Raw genomic sequence first — 19,882 nt, 5'->3', positions numbered from 1 at the left:
AAGATGATAGCGAAGAACTTTTGGCGGCATAAGTGCCATATATAAGTGCATTATTGTACTTAGCACAATGCACTAGACCTAAAATCTCTTTTGATGTGAATTTGTTAGCTAGATATAGCTCTGCACCCACGCAACACCATCAGAATGGCATAAAGAATATCTTTCGATATTTAAATGGTACGATTGATATGAGCTTCTTCTATTCGTACAGAGAGTTAAGAAGAAATGACAAGAATATCGGAAAACCTATTTCATATGTCAAAAATCCTTTTGATGTTTTGGTAGGTTTCACTGATGTTGGGTATCTTTCTAACCCACCTAAAGGACGTTCCCAAAATTGGTTATGTAGTTACCATGGGAAATACGACAATATCTTGGAGGTCTACAAAACAAACGCGTGTTGCCACATCTTCAAATCATGCAGAGATTATTACCCTACATGAAGCAATTCGTGAATACATATGGTTAAGATCAATTATTTCACATATTCAAAAGACTAGTAGTTTATCATCTACCACTGAAGAACCGACAAGAATTTATAAAGATAATGATGCTTATATCAAACAAATGAAACAAGGATACATTAAGGGTGACAATACCAAACATATTTCACCCAAGTTTTTTCTTTACAATCAGCAACAACAGACTTTCCTCAAGATTCACGAGAATCAGGTTCAATCTAATGGGAATGTGGCAGATTTATTTACCAAGTCTTTACCTAAGATCACATTTGAAGAACGTGTGAAAAAAGCATTGGTATGCTTAAGTTATCAGAACTATCATGATTTCAAGAATTAAGGGGAGTTGCGCGCATAGTTCATGGGGAGATTGTCATGTTTACATTATTTTGAGGTTCTTGTACTCTTTTTTCTTTTGATCGAGGTTATTTTTGTCCTACAAGGTTATCGTTACTCGACAAGGTATTAATGGGGCAACATGAGAAGCACTACGTTTGGATCACACAACGAGGAGTGTTAAAAGGATAATGATGTGCTCATTCAAACATAATTTGAATATGTTAAAATCAGTATAGTCAATTCTGTTTAGTCTTTGATTATTGTGATAAGGTTATAGATTAAGTAGGACTTATGGCTTTCTATCTATCGTAAATATCCCTTATATAGATGGTTATTGATTAATGAATAAAGAGATCACTTTCAACGTAATCACCTATCAAACTTTTCTTGTTTTACTTAAACACTTTCCTTGTTTTCATAACCTGAGCTCCCAACAGATGATCAGTGCCTTTCCAGATCTGGAGAACAGAATATATTGGGCTACCCCAAATCGTTAATCAAAGGTATTTGTTGCTTAGCTTTCTGTAAAATCAGCGTTTTTTTATGACTTTATCAGAATGAAGGCTGTTATATTATCTTAATGCTTTTGCTGAACTTCTCAGCTGTTTAAAGATTGAAGCTTTTGTATCTAACAACAATATGAGTGAAATCTGTTCTGTAGTTTTCTAGTTATTGACAAATTTATGTGATATTGTGTAGGATAGATTGCCTGAAACTCAATGATTAGTTGATTACTGTTGTAGCTTCAGGAATAAATGGCATCTGAACCTGTAAATGTAAATGAGTTCCAAGAATTGGCTAGGCAAGTCCTTCCAAAAATGTACTATGATTTCTATACTGGGGGAGCTGAGGATCAGTTCACGTTAAAAGAGAATGTTGAAGCATTTAGAAAAATCACGTAAGTTGTACTGTCTTGGTGATTAAAGTAAAAAAGAAATTATCTTTCCTCCATTGTTTAAGTATTACATCTGCTTTCTTCCAGGTTAAGGCCTAGAGTTCTTGTAGATGTGAGCAGAATCGATACGTCAGTCACAGTATTGGGTCACAAAATCTCAGCTCCTATAATGATTGCTCCTAGTTCTATGCATCAGTTAGCTCACCCTGAAGGTCTAATTTGTCTTGGAAAAATTTCTATTGAGACTTGAGACTGCTGAATTGCCACTAACATTTGTACCTGCTTCTTCAGGAGAGGTCGCCACTGCTAGAGCAGCAGCTGCTTCCAACACCATAATGGTATTTATATGACGTATATTGAGTTAATCTCCAAGCGAATTAGGTATTTGAATTGTGGTGTTTCTCTTCACAGATTTTGTCCTATGGTTCTACCTGCACAGTGGAGGAAGTTGCTTCGAGCTGCAGCGCTGTTCGGTTCTTTCAGTTATATGTACTTTTCCACCCCTGACCACATTTCAAATTTTCACTTGTCAATCACTTACTTAGAGAACAATTACAATGGTAACCTCTTATTGGACAGATATTCAGGAGACGAGACATATCGGCTCAGATGGTTCAAAGAGCAGAAAAAAATGGATACAAGGCTATTGTCTTGACTGTTGATGTTCCCAGGCTTGGTAGAAGAGAGGCAGACATAAAGAACAAGTCAGTGTCTTCCAATTTTGTTTAGTTCTGTTTCTCTAAATTGTGACTGATTTTCTCTGTAACATGTACATAGCATCAAAACTCTTTTGTGTAACATCATATCTACTGCTGTTTAGCTTATGATGCGTCGAACCATATTTACTCATATATATCACATTTGAAATATAATGATGACAAAAGATTTCCGCATGCAGAATGGTTGCTCCTCAGTTGAAGAACTTTGAAGGCCAAATATCAACTGCACTAGACTCTGTGAGTTGTATGGTTATATTAAAATTTGCACTGTGTTCCTTACTATGTGAGAATCATTTTAGTGAAACAAAGGATTATCTAATATTTTCTTATATTACATGTTGATTTAATTATATGCAGGATGAAGGATCCAACTTGGAAGCTTTTACCAGAGCAGCCTATGATGATTCTCTGTGCTGGGAGGTATAACTCGGCGGACTAATGAATAATGATTACTTCATATATGCTCTTATGCTTGTAGAGGATAGGTAATAGACTCATATGATAGTTGAAATCTGCAGGACGTAATTGGATGGTTGAAATCTGTTACAAACCTACCAATTTTAGTCAAGGGTATACTCACTCAAGAAGATGGTAAGATCAACTAATCAAAAATCTATCTCTTGATATCTGTGAATGTTCATTCTGGTATACTCACTCATGACGGTCTAGAACATAGTGATTTTTAATTCATTTTATGACGCTAACTTGAGAAGTCATGAATTAAGTAATCGGTCTAACTCATTGAAGTTGACAAAAAGCCTTCCAAACTTTGATGTTCTTGCCACTACAGCAAGAAAGGCTGTGGAAGTAGGTGTTGCCGGGATAGTAGTCTCTAATCATGGAGCGCGACAACTAGACTACTCTCCTGCCACTATTTCTGTCCTAGAAGAGGTGGAAATCTATCTTTTAGTTCATTTTAGCTGGCGTAACTTGTTCATGCACATTTTTTAACAATTTTTTGAAGTAAGAAGGAAACTTGTTTCATCAGGTTTAGTTAGAACTTATTAGTAAGCTCTCTGCTATCGTGTTAATCAGGTGGTTCATGCTGTTGGTGGTAAGGTTCCTGTTCTTTTTGATGGTGGAATACGACGAGGAACTGACGTATTCAAGGCCTTAGCCCTCGGGGCACAAGCCGTCCTTGTAAATATCTCCACCCTACTGTCGTTTAATCTTGTAGCTTATCAATCTACTGTCATAGAAGTTTCTCCTGCTGCTATTATTAATGTAATTGTGTGTGTGCAGGTAGGAAGACCTGTAATCTATGGCCTTGCAGCAAAGGGAGAAGATGGAGTAAGAAAGGTGATGAAGATGTTGAAGGATGAGTTAGAGCTCACTATGGCTCTCTCTGGCTGCCCTAGTGTTCAGGACATCACCAGGAGCCACGTGAGAACAGAATGTGATAGACTCCGGTCCATGCTTTAATTTCTTATTTGAGTAAAAACCCTGAATAACACATGTACTACTGTGAAATGTATTTTTCAGTAACTAGGAATTTTTGTTATTTAAAATGGTACCTGAACTATTTCACAATTACCAAATATGGTACATCTGTTAGTTTTTCCGTTAAATCGATGACGTGACATATATTTTGACTTTTTTTACCAAATAAGTAATGGGCAAAATAATAATTTTAACATAAATTTTGTTATTATTACTAAACAAATATATATATACTAAAACTAGTGTTATGTTTTCTGATAGAGAGTTTCCATTCATACCTTCTAAAACAACATTTTAGACCTCCATTTTTTCCTAACTTAGTATTGATTTTTTCAACACTATGAAATTACCAAAAAAAAACATATAAGAGATAAACAAGGGAAAGTAAAAAGAATTATCAACTTACCTATTAAGTACAAATATAAATAATTTTGGTTTCCTTTTTCGTGAATCATTTATTTATTCTAGCCTTCCAAGATACCCCCATTTTGGAATAACAATATTAAATACTATGATTCATATTTATTTTCTTTTTTCGTTGTTAAAAAAGTAGGGTTTATCTATTTATTTATTAGTAATAGTAATCTATAGAATTGTTCATAAACTTTGGTTAGGGTATGAGAGAAAAATATGTTTGATAGATGTTCGAATTTTCATGTTGATTCTACTGTTAGGTCAATTGCATAGCAATGAATGAAAAATAATAATTTTATTATGAATTTAGCGAATGAGTAAAATACGAAATTGATTTGAAGAGATGGATTGTGTAATTATTACAATTTTTTTGAGTTGTCTATAAATATTGAATGAAAGTGTAATTGGAAAGAAATTGATAGATGTTAGTTTGATTGGATATATCTAATAATGATATATGGATTATGGGTATTTTAAGAAAATTAAGGAAGTCTAAATAGCATTTCAGACATGCATAAAAGTAAAATGGAGATGTATTAAGTAATGAGGTCTAAATACCTTTTTAGAGGTATAAATAGAAACACCTTTTTTTTTATTCACACCAAGGACATGTCCAATAGAAGCTCTCTTTCTTATACTAGAGTTAATTTTCATCCTAAATTTGCAAATTTCATTAAAAAAAATAAGGTTTACAAATAATATATGTATGATTCATAAGTCCACCAAATTTGCAATTAATTGAGTGAATTTGTGAGAATTTTGGAAGAAAAATAAAAACAATTAGGGAGAAAATGAGAGATGAAATTTTTAAAAAAATATGTATAGACCATTTTACCCTTCTAAATACATATCACATAATTAATTTAGCAGAAAAGTTAATAAATGTACCAAATTTAGTAACAATACAATAATTTAGGTACTATTTCAAGTAATAAAAATTCATAGGTACTAAAAAATACATTTACTAACAATACCTTAATATGTAACTGGAATCAAGAAAGTAAGATGCGTTTAACCTTTGGAAAAGAGCAAATTTTTATACACTAAAATGTATGAATGCAATTCAATTGGACTAGCCTCAAAATTTATGAGACTCATTTTACATTTAGCAATTCCTTAACTACACAAAATATCTTGATGAACCTTATTTATCCCCATCCACTAGAATAGATAATACACCCCAACAAAAATATCGACCTTCCCGAACGTCTTTGATTCATTGTTTCACAGGTATGAATCTCCAAATGATATACTTCCTTGTCTGCTGGTAATAAGGGTGGCTCTTGGTTTGACTGGCTAATTGCCGGATAACTAGGATCTCTCTCTGTCAGTCTTATGTAATCTCATTTTATTTTCATTCTCTATTTTCCCTACTCAGTCTGAGTTAGTGTTATTTACCCATCCGGTGGTTATTTACTCAGTTCTCTCTCATTATGGCATCCTCATCTGCTCATTATGACGATGGGTGGGTGGTTGATGATGACCTGGTTAAGGATATGTCGGGGATATTCAACAAGGTATTGATCTATTGGGGGTTCTTGTTGCTGATGAGGAACCCAATCTGGGTGGTGTCAAAGGCGCTCTGATGGGACTTTGGAGATGCCTGGGACAAATCAGAATTGTGCAAGTAAAGAAGAATGCTTATGTTGGTTCAGAGAAGCTGGCAGAGAAGTTGATTGGTGATAGTCCCTAGAATGTGAGAGGTTACTGCTTCTCCATTCGTCACTGGCCGAAATGGATGTCTATTGATGAGCTGGATGTTCATAGGGCTGTGTATTGGATGCAAGCCAGTGGGGTTCCTCACGATCAAATCAATAAGGAAAATGGGAGAAAGCTTGGAAGTATGCTGGGCTCCGTGATTGAAGTTGAAGATCTGAAGGTTGCTGGGAACAGGGGTTTCCTTCGTCTCCGCGTGGAATTTGATTCCAAGCGCCCACTTGCTACATTCACTAATCTCCCGAGGGTTGGTAGTGCTCCATCAAAAATCAAACTCAGTTAGGAGAATTTGAAGGTTTTCTGCTGCAAGTGTGGCAGATTAGGTCACATGAGTCTTAGTTGCAGATATCGGATCAATCCTCGTCTTTCAGAGCTGGGTGTGGTCTATGACCATAATATGGTGGCCATTGCTCCAGAGAAACCTATGTTCACGCAGGGATACTATCCTCTGGAGATCCCTTATGCCCCAACGACAGACATTTTCCGGCAAAGCAGATCAGGGAAGGAGGCTGGAGCAATGGCTAGTTTGAATTCTAGATATGTGAGCCAAGCTGATGGTGATGTCAACGTGGATGGGAAGAGAGCGTGTCCGACAGAGACGGGTCGAAACGGCTTCATAGGGGTATGACATCTGATAGAGATGGTACTCTGAATCTGCCGAATAAGAAGGGCGGCCATTCCGCTACAGTCTTACGCATCCCTGTCCCCAAGGTCATCTCTGAATTGCCTGACTGCTGGGACCACGATACACATGGTTCTTTGTATCGAATTGGTAGCCTGCCTAGGGCCATGGGAGGTATTTCTATCAGAGAAGGTAATTGGAGATGGAACAATTATTGGTGGGGATGTGCAGGGACCTACTTCGAGAGGCCGTGGGGGTAGAAAGCGAAGACGGGAGCCCACTGCTAACAACAAACATTCAGCTTGAGGCCGTGGATTACTCAAGCTGAAGGTACGAAGGATTTAACCCACCTCCGGGTTGTGGCGGCTGGTCGAATGCAGCCGCAAGATCTCAATGATCGGACTTGCTTGGAACTGTCAAGGCTTGGGGAAGTCTTCGACAATTAACGCACTTAGGGAGATTACCCACTCTCATAAGCCCGATTTCATGTTTTTTTGTCTAAAACTCATAAGGATTGTGAGTATGTTAATAGCATTAGCGATTTGTTATCTTTGATGAAAGCTTTAATGTGGAGCCAGTGGAGACAGCGGGGGGTCTAAGTCTCTGGTCAAGGTGGATTTTATCGACTCCACAAAGCACTGTATTGATACTTTCATCACTCTCCCAACTACTGCTGAGACGATCAGGGTATCTTGGACTTATGGTCTACCCTACTACTCTGCAAAGAAGCTTTCTAGAAACCCTATTTGGTTAAGCTGGATGACTCCATCCATCCCTTGGTTGATTATTGGGGATCTAAATGATTTGGTTAGCCCCTCAGAGAAGGTGGGAGGAGCTTACTGGAATCCCATGCATAGAAGGCATTTGAGTGAGAATTTATTGATCGTTTTGGTCTTATTGATGTTGGTTTTAAGGGGCAAAATTTTACATGGGTTAGAACTGAAAATGGGGTGATTGCTCTACAAGAGAGGTTGGATAGAGCTCTAATTAATGAGGAGGTATTTTCAGTGGCCAGACTCCGCTATCACTCACCTCACTCGGTTAGGTTCTGATAACACTCTGATTCTCTTGTCTACTCTGGCTTAATGTGCTACGTGTATGCCTAGTTTCAAGTTTGAGGCCTCTTGGGCTTTGGAACCGGACCTTAAATAAGTTATTAAGGAATGCTCGGCCCCATGTTCTAATAAGACTCTTATTGCAAACTGGAACTGCTCCTTGGACAAGTGTCGAGCTAAACTCAAGAGGTGGAGTAAGAGTCGGTTTCCTTTGAGCAATAAACTGGAATTAAGAGAATCTCTACTCGAGTTGGATGAGGCTCAGAACAGGGACCCATTTGATCATGCTGGCATCCAAAAGGAATTGTCTGAAAAAACAACTTCTCTTTGGAATAGAGAGGAACTCTATAGGAAGCAGCGTTCCAGAATAAAATGGTTGAATTGTTTGCACTATGGAATACCGGTAGAATTGTTTGCACTATGGAATACCGGTAGAATTGTTTGCAGCTTGAAGATCCATAGGAGAATTTGCAATGCTACCAACGGAGCCATGCGTTTGAGAGCTCAGCTGTGGGCTTGCAGGACAAGCCTCTGGATTACCGGCACTCATGGCATGCATCGTCCCTGAGCTCAGCTGCGGACTCATTGGAGTTCTTTGGCTCACTTGCTGCGGGCTAGCCTGCTGCTGAATTTGCTGGTTCAGTTGTGGAATTCCCATAGTTGAGGGGGGACTCACCTGCGGTGGCGAAAGAACCGCCTGTAGCGGTGAATTTGTTTCTTGCTGCAGAGGCTGCTGCAATTGCTGTTGTTGTTGTTGCAGCTGCTGCAATTGTTGCTGTTGCATTTGCATTTGCAATTGCTGCTGCTGCTGCTGTTGCTGTTGCTGATGCTGGTGTTGCTGCTGCTGCTGCTGCTGCTGCTGCTGCTGTTGCTGCTGCTGCTGCTGCTGTTGCTGCTGCTGCTGCTGCTGTTGCTGCTGCTGCTGTTGTTGTTGCTGTTGCTGTGAGTTCATGTACATGTTCATCCCTGCCATCAACTTTGGTGGACCCATGGGCGCCATCGCTGTTTGTTGCATAGGACTCATGTTAGTTCGATTCAGAGTCTGACCCAGCATCGACAGACCAGAAGATCCTGGATGCATCTGTCTGGCTCCTGGCATACCAGCTATGTTTGATTGAGGGACCCCTAACATGTTGCCTCGATTTTGCAACCGAAGTTTCGATGCCATGAGAGCTTGCGCTTGTAGCATTTTATGCTGGTTTAATGCCATTGAGTTCTGACCCACGTTTGCCATTCCAGAGATAGGGGTCATCGGTGCTGACAATCCAGCTCCTGCTATCCCTCTTGCAGCTCCCATTCCCATGGCATTGCCAAGCCCAGAAAGCCCGACCATATTATTTCCCAGAGTTCCCATACCCATATTTGCATTTAGTCCCATCATCATTTTCCTCTGCATTTGCGGCTGCTGTTGCTGTTGTTGCTGTTGCTGTTGCTGCTGTTGTTGCTGCTGCTGTTGTTGCTGCTGCTGTTGTTGCTGCTGCTGGTAAATCTGAAATTGCAATGGGAGCTTATTTACCATGTTACCTAACTGTACGTTGGAAGTCTGCCCAATTGCATTCAATTGTGAAAGTGGATTTCCAGCTGCAAGCATCATCGATCTCTGGAGCTGGGGATGTTGTTGCTGAATCAACGAGTGTTGGTTATGCTGAGGTTGCTGTTGTTGCAAATGCTGATGCTGTTGGTGTTGATGCTGTTGATGCTGCTGCTGTTGCTGCTGAAGTAATGATGGCGAATCCAGCTGTTGTGGACGGGGTGGCACGGAAGTTCCAGACAAAATCCCTTGAGACATCTGTAAGGCCTGGGAGTTTCCGGGTGGCAGCATCCTTGTGCTGTTTCCGGGTGGCAGCATCCTTGTGCTGGGTAGAAGATTTTGGGATGAATTAAGGGAAGCATTACCAACAATCATCGGCTTAACATCATTAGAAGGTTGACCTGAAACTGCGTCTGCATATTGTTGCATTTCAATTGCAGAATTATTACGTGTCAAACCGGCACCATTATTGCCTGCGGGAGGATAAACGCGGGTCGGCTTTGGTTGGACATGATCTTCCACAAGATTATATCCATCACGTACCATCTGTGTATAAGAAGATGACTTAAATCAACAAGACAAATGAACAGTATAAACTAGTTAGTTAGCTTCAAGGGCTTCTGAACATACCAGTGAACAGAACTGTGCTGCAAGCAAATCAGCTAAATGCTGTGGAAGGAAGTAGATGTAAGTCAATATAACAGAAAAGAATAAACTAAATAGACATTCAGAGTTCACATTTCTAGAGCGACTGAGATTTCATGCAACCAACATTTATGAGAACAGAATATCACTCGAGATTAATTGCAGTACTTGCTGGTGACTTCAGATATCAATCATATCATCTCTTGTGTTACTATACAATGCACCATATGTCAAATATACTATACTTCCTCACCAATGTTCGTAGTGCATAGTTGATAAGAAATTATCATAACAGGGCATGGTAGAATTCATGGCATAAAATGTTGGTGAAATGAATGATTTCCTTGGGCCAAAATAAAAGTATCACATTAATTTAAAAAAATATATATCAAAAGATGAAAAAGTAAAAGAAAATTATAAAATTATTTTGACTATACATATAGGGAAAGAAAGGAAGAAAAAGGGAATCCCCAGTGAGAAATTGTTACACGTACAAAAATACTTACAGTATTTGGCAACGTAGGAAGATAATCCTCAGCAGACAGAAATTCACTGTCCTGTAGTTCTCCATGAAACATTACTACAGTACCATCATTTGGCTTCTCTGACATGATCATCCTCGTTTGTGCCTTAGGAACATACGAAAACCCAGCTCCTGCAGAGATAAATACCATAAAGTAACAGAGATATCTGGGTTAACAATTCAACATATATACAAAACAAAATTGCGAAATCTGTCAATATGGTATAGGGCACCTTGAACTTGCTCAAAGTTTAAAATTCTGGTCTTGCAGATATTCATGCTGCCACCGACAAGTGACTTCGACAACGGGCTCACACATGAATCATCTTTAAAATCCTCATTATTCAAAACATTTGAGAGACAAGCCATAAGATGTTTATCTGGATATTCTTTTGGCTTCCTGGAGTAGTTGTCAACCTTATTCTTTTTCCCGTTCAGTTGATACCTAAAACAAAAGGCCACAGAGCAAAAAAGATTTATCAAGTTGCTGCTACACAAAAGACCAACCGAGATAGGGGACCACTATTGCAGGCCAAGTAACATAGAGAATTCATTCTACATATAACTATCTTCAACATACAAAATTTAACTGATATATAAAGTTACAATAATTAGGAACATAGATCTCGTACAGAAATTGAGATGAAGGGTCAAAAATAAATATAAAATATTTATATCCAGCCCTTTCTGTTATCTGCAGGGCTAGGGAGAAAAAATAACATAGAGGTGCATGTGTGCAAAAGATTACATTAACACAAATAAATTTGATTCAGGGCGGAAGAAAGAGAGTATACCTCACAGTCACTTGTGCAATTTTTGACAATCTTTCAAGCATGCTTTCATCACCCGAAGATGGAGTTCCAACAGAGGGACTATTCGCATTTAATGGCATACTTATATTACTAACACTGGCAGGAGATCCAACACCACTCATTGCTGAAGTTTTAGGGAGGGAATTGGATTTCCGTTTTGCAGCAACATGAGCCTGGTGTTGCCTGTGCATCGAATCATTGCCACTGGAAGTCAAAGATGCCGTTCCGATACCAGCTGAGCTGATTGCTGCCTTTTCCTTCTGTGATGCTCCAAAGGCAGAAGAAGCTGCTATTCCAAAGTGGGGTCCTACAGAACCAGTAGAAAACTCTGCAGATTTTGATGATAGTGGGGACTGAACCGTAGCCCCACCAGATAACCGGGGACTTTGTACTGATTTTCTTTTGGAGATTTGGTCATCCTTTCTTGCATCTTTCTCAATATTTTGACCAAAGTTATTCCAGGATGTCTGAGGATAATTAGATCTCATGAATGAATGCTGTGGTACTCTTAGTGGAAATCGTGATAGCTGTGGGTCAAGATGACTTGTTTCTCCTTCCACCATCTGCATGTCATTTTTTATCCCACTGACCTCTGTCCCGTCTACTTTTCCTGTCTCAAACTGCTCTTCCTTGGCACCATATCTCATGTTTGGCTGTCCTATAGCAAACGGCATAGTCCCACTATCTTGATTCAGTGCCCCTTCAAACACCTGGGACGGAAATTTCTGAGTTCCAGCACTTGGATATTGCATACCTTTGCCCATTGAATGCTGCAATAATGTATTTTTCCAGTTCATGTCTGATCCATTGAAGCTGTCTATAGGCCCTATTTGCTGGTGTTGCACTGCATCAAGGCCGACTCCTGTGGACCGCTGTCTCTTATTGAAAGATAAAGGTGAGATTTGCCCATCTTGATGCTCCCTCTTACCAGGATGAGAGGCATTGGAGGTAATGTTGTCAGCGTATGAGATCATCATCTCCTGTCCAACAGGAGAAGCTGATGCATTGACAACAGGTCCTGATCCATGGTCCTGCATACTTCTGGGAGTGCCAACCCCCATCTGATACCTTGATGGGTGTGCTCCTTGAACAGAAACGTCGGGCATAAAATTTTTAGATCTTAAGGCGATGTTATTCACACTCAGATTTTGATTGATCAAATTTTCATGGCCATGGTGTGGCATCATATTGCCTGAAAGGATTCCTGAATCTGCCAACCTACTATTCGAACTTTCTGGAACTCTATCAATGCAAACTTTCTTCCCATGTGTCTTGCTGTTAGATGTAACAACGACTTCTGGCATCTGCCTTAATCTCTTTCTTCTTATACTTGTCAAAGCCAAATCAAGCTGCAAACATGAAGTCAAAGTTGTTAAAAGCAATCATTCCATCCAAATCAAGAATGTCAAATAAATCAAAACTTAATTACCTTTGTGGGAACTGGATCCTTACATAGCCTATCCAACTTTGGAGTAGGATCCAGATGAAGTTTTGGTTGTAGAGCTTTCAGTATGCGGGACTCTACTTCCTGCAATTTTAAGAAAATATCAAATATTGACATCATTACTCAACATGATAATATAATTGAGCAGGATGCATCAAGGCACTTACCATCAGATCACCATAACTCCAAGAATTATCCGAGATCAGCGGGATATCCTTCACTACGTTTTCCAGTGACATTCTGAGGCGGACTTTATTTACAATAACGGATCCATCAGTGGGTGGACTGGCGGGCCCTTGATCAAAAGCACATTTACGATAATCTCGAACCTGCAAGAATTAATTCAGCTAATAATGAGATACTTGATACCTGATTAAGCATCTTCCATAGCAAGTATTTGAAGTATATGCATTTACAAACATCATACTTTTCAGAAGAAACTCACACATCTAGAAAGTTAAGACAATCTTTAGCATGTGGCACACTTGTTTTGCTCAACTAGAAAATCAACAGAATAGTACTACACAAGGCTGCAAACAAGTTACCTGCTCGTGAGATCAACTAAAACCAGTAAAACAAGTGAAGTCCAACTCAGTACAAAAAAATCAACCCAATCAAGGGGATTCAACCACAAGGGAACCAGATTTGACTGTCCAAAACAAAAATTCAAATACCATTTATAAAATCTTCCTTTCACACCTTATAACCCAATCAGCAGCTGATCACTTGGTAAAAGTATTGTTATCACAATTCAAGATTTATCATATTGTTTATGCAATAATCTACTCATATGATAAGTGTAATACACAGTAGTTTAGACATGTCATATTAAAAATCTGTCTCACCTCACAAACAAGTGTTCCATCAATGTACTTGCAAGGTATATCATCCAAGATATCTCCAGGCAACCAACCAGATTCAATTGCCTACAAGCAGATAGTACAACAACAGCTACAGTAATTAGGGAAAAGGAAGTGGCAGACATGCAGATGACGAGATCTTGTAGGTGCCATAAAGTGACTCCTCAGTTGTGCAAATTCAAATGACCAAAAGGAAGTACTTTTAGATTAATTCGAACTTATATTTACGTTTTCATTAAATTTGGCCACAATAATGATTGCATATGATTTTCTCATATTAAAAAATAATAATAATAATTTAAGAAGATGACGCTCAAAGGAATGATTGACTACACTTTTTTTAAGGAATGATTGACTACACATTTACCGAGAAGAGAGTTTCAGACGTCCTATCATATGGGTGCAGCAACTTTGGAACATCCTGATGAGCATTCTCATTCTGAAAATTTATATACATAAAATAAATAGAATATAATAAACACACTTAAAGCCCAAAAGAGATAAAATAATATCTTCATTAAATTTAGAAAAACAGTGTTATCACAACACTTATTTTAAACAGACCTCAGAGGGTTTTCCAATCGAATATCCATCTGGGAAGAGATTTAACGTGAAGGAAGCCTCTGTCTCTGCCAAAATGAAGGTGATTAAGACAAAAACAATGACTGTGCCAGAAGTTCAAACGGACTATACTTCAACAAACCTGCAGGTACGGGGAGCCCTTCAGAGGAAATTGAAGATCCAGACACCCCAGCCACATTCTCCTTTCTTTCAACCTATACCATAGGAAAATCCAATTCGTCACAAAATAAACAAACACATAAACGTTATTAATAACCATTTCACCTTCTTCTACTTATCAATGTCTCCCAACTAAACTACAAGAAGATATTTGTGCACATTCTGTCATTTTTCAGTAGCAAGTCAAAAGAGCCCTGGCATGCACAAATCCGAGGATAATTTACATAAAGCTGGTCAAGTAGCTCAATAATCACTTAGGCTTACTGACCAAATTTTACCTCCTAAATTCTACTAAATGCTTAAGCAATTCAACAGAGAAAGACTCACAAATAACAGACAGAACTAAGTATAAAACAAATACAAAGTTTCAAGATAATAACATGAAGAACCTCAAATAAGCCAAATGAGTTCGATTGATTTAGCTTCAAAATTCACTTATCTAATACTAGAAACTAAAAAAAAAATCTAAAAGAAAACGCTGGATCTGAGCTCGTTCTTGTTTCATGATCCAATTTTCATTCCAAATATAATATGAACCATGATTAAGCCAATTACTCAAATTAAGGCGCAAATTCAAGTTCAGAATTGATGTTTTAATGATCCCATATGTATTCATAAACCGAAAACAGCCCAGAAATCAATCATACTATCTATTTGGTTACAGATGAGCCCCAAAGAACCAAGTTCAAATTTTTCAATCATGAAAAATTGCAAAGACCCGGAATTGAGTTCAAGTTTCAATCTTGAATGATACAATGACCCAATAATTAATTTACCTCCACATTGAAATCAAAACTAATATAAATTCAGTAATTGTAAAACTAAAATTAAGAACAAACCTGAAGCTTCCCGGAATTGTAGGAGGCATTGTTCTCGGACACGTCATCGTCGGCGACAATGTTGGTGTCGGAGGGAAGAGGAGGCTTGGGTCGGAACCTGGTACCGGTCTTTGAGACCTTAAACGAAATACCCATGATGGGGTTTTAGTCTCAAGTTCGGAGGAATTGAGGTTGTCGTGTTCAGTGTTGTTGAGTTTGGATCATGGAGAAGTGGGTAAGGGACCAAAGAGAGAGGAACAAAAACCCTAAACAATGTTGTGTTTCAAGTCAGTTTGGATTCATGAGAGAGAGAGTTTTAACGGAAAAATAGCAAAAGATTGAGTAGAGAACAGTAGTTTGGACTTTGAACGGTTCAACCCAAAGTTTCTTTTTTTTTCTCTCTTTTTTTTTACATAATTTATAAGAGAAATACAATTTTACAAATAATGTGATATAATTTCTAAATCGCATGGAATGAAAAGTGAAAATATTTGAATTGAACGTCTTCAAGAACCCGTAAGGGCAATGACTACAAATATATGTCACATCTTACCAACTTGACCAATTTCAACCTGGTGCAGCTGAAGTAAGGAACTTTATATGGATAGAAAACTAGCAAGGCTAGGGCTCCAGCTGGGGGAAGCCCTATGCTGGTTCCGCCATGGGCCGCATGTGGGCAAAATCTGGCAAATGCAGTTCATGTATATGAGTTCATACAATGTTTCATGTCAATCAGATTCTCAAATTGTTAGCGACTCAAATGTGTGAATATGATCTCTATGAATAAATATGGTCAACGAGACCTTGTAATTAATGTTCCTGCATAGATTTTCTGTTTACTCATTCCAATCACAATTGATATAAAAATATATTAGTCATTACACACGTGATTTTCTTTAATTTTTTTATTTTTTATTTTGGTGGAGAAAAAATAAGATGTAGGTTTTATTTTTTTTTCAATTTATATTTTTACATATCATCTTGTTACTGTTATATCTTTTATATATTAAAAGTTGTTTTAAACTACCTCATGGTTTAAGGTTATTTATGTGATTTCACACCTATTTTAGTTAACAAATTAGATTCTGGTTATAAGAGTATAGATATACAAACACATGTATCAATTTTTTTTCTTTTTTTCTTTTTGAGAAGGAAACACACGTATCATAATTAATAATGGTAAAAAGGTTGATCTTAATCAAACTTCATTTCAGGAATATATCATCTGTAGTATCACAAGCTGATCACAGAGGACAAAGCTGATTGATCACACTTATTAGCTATTAATAACTGCAAAAGAATTCTCCACAGTACTGGAAAACCAAAATTAATCGATTAAAAGAATGCAATAACTATAACAATCGATTATAAGTTGCTGCATGAAGTCTAGTTGAAGAGTTGCAGCTTGCTAGTTTCAGCATGAAGCGGTAGGGCTCGGGCTAGGAGAGCCGAATTTTGCAGATAAAGGGCTAGGGCTAGGAGCAAACGAGGATGGCATCACAGTAATGGCAAGCTTCTGTCCACCACCAGCACAATGGTTAGGAGCACCACAAATATACCACTTCCTCCCTGGGGTTGCTAGGTTTATCATATCATGACCGCTTGTTAATGGCGCAGTGCCCGCCGGAGCTGCACATTGTTTAAACCCGGTTCCGTTCACTTTCAGCACATTGTACGTGCACTCCTGCTGCATAGATAAAAACTGCACAGGAAAATATATATTGTGACAGTCAGTTCCCAACTCCCAAGCGAACAGAACTAAGAGATATATAAAGTTTGGATTACGCTAATTAACGTGTATTGTTACCAAGGTTGTCGCCAACTACGAACATCTTTCCCCGAGCCCAAGCTTGGTAATCAAAGTCAGTAGTCCAACCATTTAAATCACCAACGACATAATCTGTTGCCAGAATTGTAGGGGCGAAGATTGATAGAATGGCCAGGATGACGAAAAGCTGGGAAGAGGCCATAGTTGTGATTCTCTCGGCAAATACTGGTGATTTCAGATGATGATGATCTAGATGTGACTGCACTTGCTTGCCTAAATGGGTTGAACTGCTACAAATTTATAAGGTGTTGTTGATGACTTACTGACTTAGCTGTAGCTTGTTGCCCGTCCATGAAAGTTCATAGCATAGGGTGTGCCAACGGACGGCAGCACTGCATGCCGAATGCGCACGAATATATTTGAAAAGGATCTTTGTATGCACAAACAAACTAACGAAGTATACAACTAGGAGATTTAATTTGTTGGAACCACTAAAAAAAAATTATTATATGTATACGGTACATAGTCTATGTGGCGTACTTCTTCATTATTATTGATTCATTTTTTACTGTGTTTATTTCTGATTGGTTACTCATATTTAAATAATTTTTTTCTCATTTCACCGCGTGCATGTTTACCAAAAAAAATTTCAATCCTCCCGAATAACCATGTGGCAGTGTCTAATGGTCTTTCTCTCCTGTTATATTTTGACACGTGGATTTATCACACCAATATTATAATTTTACATATTTTTATTATTTGTTAAATGACTTTAATAGAAATTGATGATTTTGAACTAGAATTTCGGGTTTAGAGTTTAGATTTTAGAATTTATGATATAGAGTTTAGGGTTTAGTGTATAGGGTATAGAGTTTTAGATTTTAAGGTATTAGAGTGTAGAGTGTACAGTTTTAGAAAGAAACATAAAATAGTCTTTGATAAAATAACTTAAATATGATTTTTTTATTAAATCCTTTATTTTCTATAGAAATCTAGAATTTCCAATCTATAGTTGCCAAACAAGGGAATTGTCTTTTGGAATTATAAAATCTTCACTTTTAATTAAATTCTTTCTTTTATTTCTCTCATCCAAACACACTATAAGTATCAAATGGTGATTGGAATGGAAAACCATTACACATTAACACATTGTTCTCCGGGATGACTGAAAAATTTCTTCATGTTTACCACACCATAGAGTAATATGATTGACTGGATACATCATATGACAGTGTCATGCAGTGTTCCGGATACACAAAATAATTACTCTTGTATGAAAATCTAGATTTCCATTAGGATTAAGGCGCATGTTACCATTAATGCCTTCAAAAGCTAGGGAGCATCTTCCAGTTTTGTAAGTAAAGTAAGTACTGATCAGGAATATTAACGTTAGTATCATGGATTAGGCATTTGAGTTCGATTAGTGAAAATAAATTCTAGTGTTCCTTCTCCCAGTCAAGAGCAAGGTTTAAAAATATCGGTATCGGCAAATATATCGTTTTTTTTAATAGAGTATATCTGATATATCAGGGATATTGGATAAAAATTTTGTTTATGTTTCAAACAAAATTATTTATTTAATATTAAATTACATACAAACATATACAATTATTATATTTATATAGTACCAGAAAGAGGCTTTAGGAGCTTTAAAACCGTACGTTGGTCAATAAAAGGACAATACTCTGCCCAAATACAAACCATATATATAATATAAATTGTAATTGTTAACATAATAGTCATATCTCTTTCGAGCTACCGACAGTTTCTCCGAGAATGAGATAGTAATAATGAATCTAACTCGATGATTGATCATATACTTCTCTAAACTGACCATAATCGTAAATAAGATAACCAGATTGATAGTTGACTTAATGTGATTCGTTTGACATCACTATGCTCTGTATTTAAACTAATAGAATTAAAACTTAAGACAACAGAAGCAACATCAGATTGAATACTTTGATCATTAATGACTCCTCTTGTTCTCCTCCTGTACCTATTCTGTTGTTGCGCATCATTACCACCTGCTCTAGATCCATGATCCTCATCTTTGGTAGCATGATCAAAATTACTTTCATAAGTAAATTGCTCAAATCCTCCACTCACATAAGATTTTCCATATTCAAACATTATATCTTCACCACCTTGTCGACTTCCACCACTACCACCACCACCAGCATCATCATCTAAACTATCTGGAGTTGATACGCCACCCCACACACTAACACTATCAGATCATCTCTCGGGTCTCTAACTTCATCAAATAATACATTGTTCACATCAATTCTAAAAGCAGTTGCATTTTCTACGATATGTGGAGTAGGGTTTTAATTTTCATCATCGAGGTGTGTAAACATAATCCAATTATGAAGATGATCAATGTCATTCTGAAGTGGTTCACTAGCAACATGAAGTAGATATAGTTGTTTTCATTGATCACATTATCCTTTTCTCGTTTATCACGTAGTCGTAACTTAGCAGTATACAAGTTTTTCCAAATTCTGATATGCAATACGGTTCCTTTACTTTGTATGAATAAGAGCAAAAGTACTCCAATTTATTTTACAAGCAAAAGAGGAAGCCGTTTGTGCTAAAATACACATGGCAATTCTTGATACGTTTGGTGCATAATACCCCAACTATGCCCACCAGTTAGCTGTAAATGAACTATAGTTGGTTACCACGAAATACATCAACTTTCATAAATGATAAAATTTATATAAAGTACAAACCTGAACTTTCATAATGCGATTGATCTTTTCTTACTTTCCCCAATAGTGCTCAAGGAGAAAACTCCTTATCTAGATATCCTTTAAGGGGACGCCAAGGAGACAAAGACTGCTACTATTTCGATATCTCTCAAGGAGAACATTTGTTACTGAAATTATTTGAAAGCTCACTCTTCATCTGGAATTTTGGATATCCTGTTATGGCCTTCATGAGACTATTATGTGACCCTTTAATTTGGATTCCCTCAAGGATGAGAAATTTTTATATACTACCGTAGTACCACGTGATAATACATAGTGGTCCTCCTTACCTGTTATATTTCAACACATGGATTTATTACACCAAAATT

At 37.5% G+C, this 19,882-nt stretch overlaps 3 protein-coding genes across 3 annotated transcripts; 1 reads left to right on the top strand and 2 right to left on the bottom strand.

Moving 5' to 3' along the window:
- The first annotated feature begins 1,279 nt into the window (after window positions 1–1,279).
- On the top strand, window positions 1,280–3,910 carry LOC126797555 (peroxisomal (S)-2-hydroxyacid oxidase GLO4). The gene is made up of 12 exons (XM_050524201.1): window positions 1,280–1,300; window positions 1,502–1,695; window positions 1,780–1,904; window positions 1,984–2,030; window positions 2,104–2,181; window positions 2,272–2,396; window positions 2,591–2,648; window positions 2,769–2,831; window positions 2,930–3,002; window positions 3,202–3,302; window positions 3,447–3,551; window positions 3,654–3,910. Exons 2-12 carry the CDS (start codon window positions 1,553–1,555, stop codon window positions 3,831–3,833), a joined length of 1,098 nt encoding a protein of 365 aa, XP_050380158.1. The 5' UTR covers window positions 1,280–1,300; window positions 1,502–1,552; the 3' UTR covers window positions 3,834–3,910.
- A 3,822-nt stretch (window positions 3,911–7,732) lies between these two features.
- On the bottom strand, window positions 7,733–15,338 carry LOC126799137 (protein PHYTOCHROME-DEPENDENT LATE-FLOWERING). Its single transcript, XM_050526262.1, has 12 exons — window positions 15,054–15,338; window positions 14,177–14,249; window positions 14,038–14,102; window positions 13,841–13,912; window positions 13,459–13,539; window positions 12,781–12,942; window positions 12,599–12,697; window positions 11,152–12,518; window positions 10,591–10,802; window positions 10,341–10,489; window positions 9,820–9,858; window positions 7,733–9,735 (listed from the first exon to the last, which is right to left on the bottom strand). Exons 1-12 carry the CDS (start codon window positions 15,186–15,188, stop codon window positions 8,077–8,079), a joined length of 4,113 nt encoding a protein of 1,370 aa, XP_050382219.1. The 5' UTR covers window positions 15,189–15,338; the 3' UTR covers window positions 7,733–8,076.
- A 1,108-nt stretch (window positions 15,339–16,446) lies between these two features.
- LOC126797188 (blue copper protein-like) lies at window positions 16,447–17,002 on the bottom strand. Its single transcript, XM_050523856.1, is given in 3 exon segments — window positions 16,447–16,707; window positions 16,709–16,734; window positions 16,840–17,002. Coding segments are annotated over 3 exon segments (450 nt in total).
- Between the last annotated feature and the right edge of the window lie 2,880 nt (window positions 17,003–19,882).

This window comes from Argentina anserina, chromosome 6 (genome assembly GCF_933775445.1).
Source record: "Argentina anserina chromosome 6, drPotAnse1.1, whole genome shotgun sequence".
Taxonomy (NCBI): Eukaryota; Viridiplantae; Streptophyta; class Magnoliopsida; order Rosales; family Rosaceae; genus Argentina; species Argentina anserina.
Note: the sequence above shows the minus strand (reverse complement) of the source record. Positions and strands in the feature narration are given on the sequence as shown.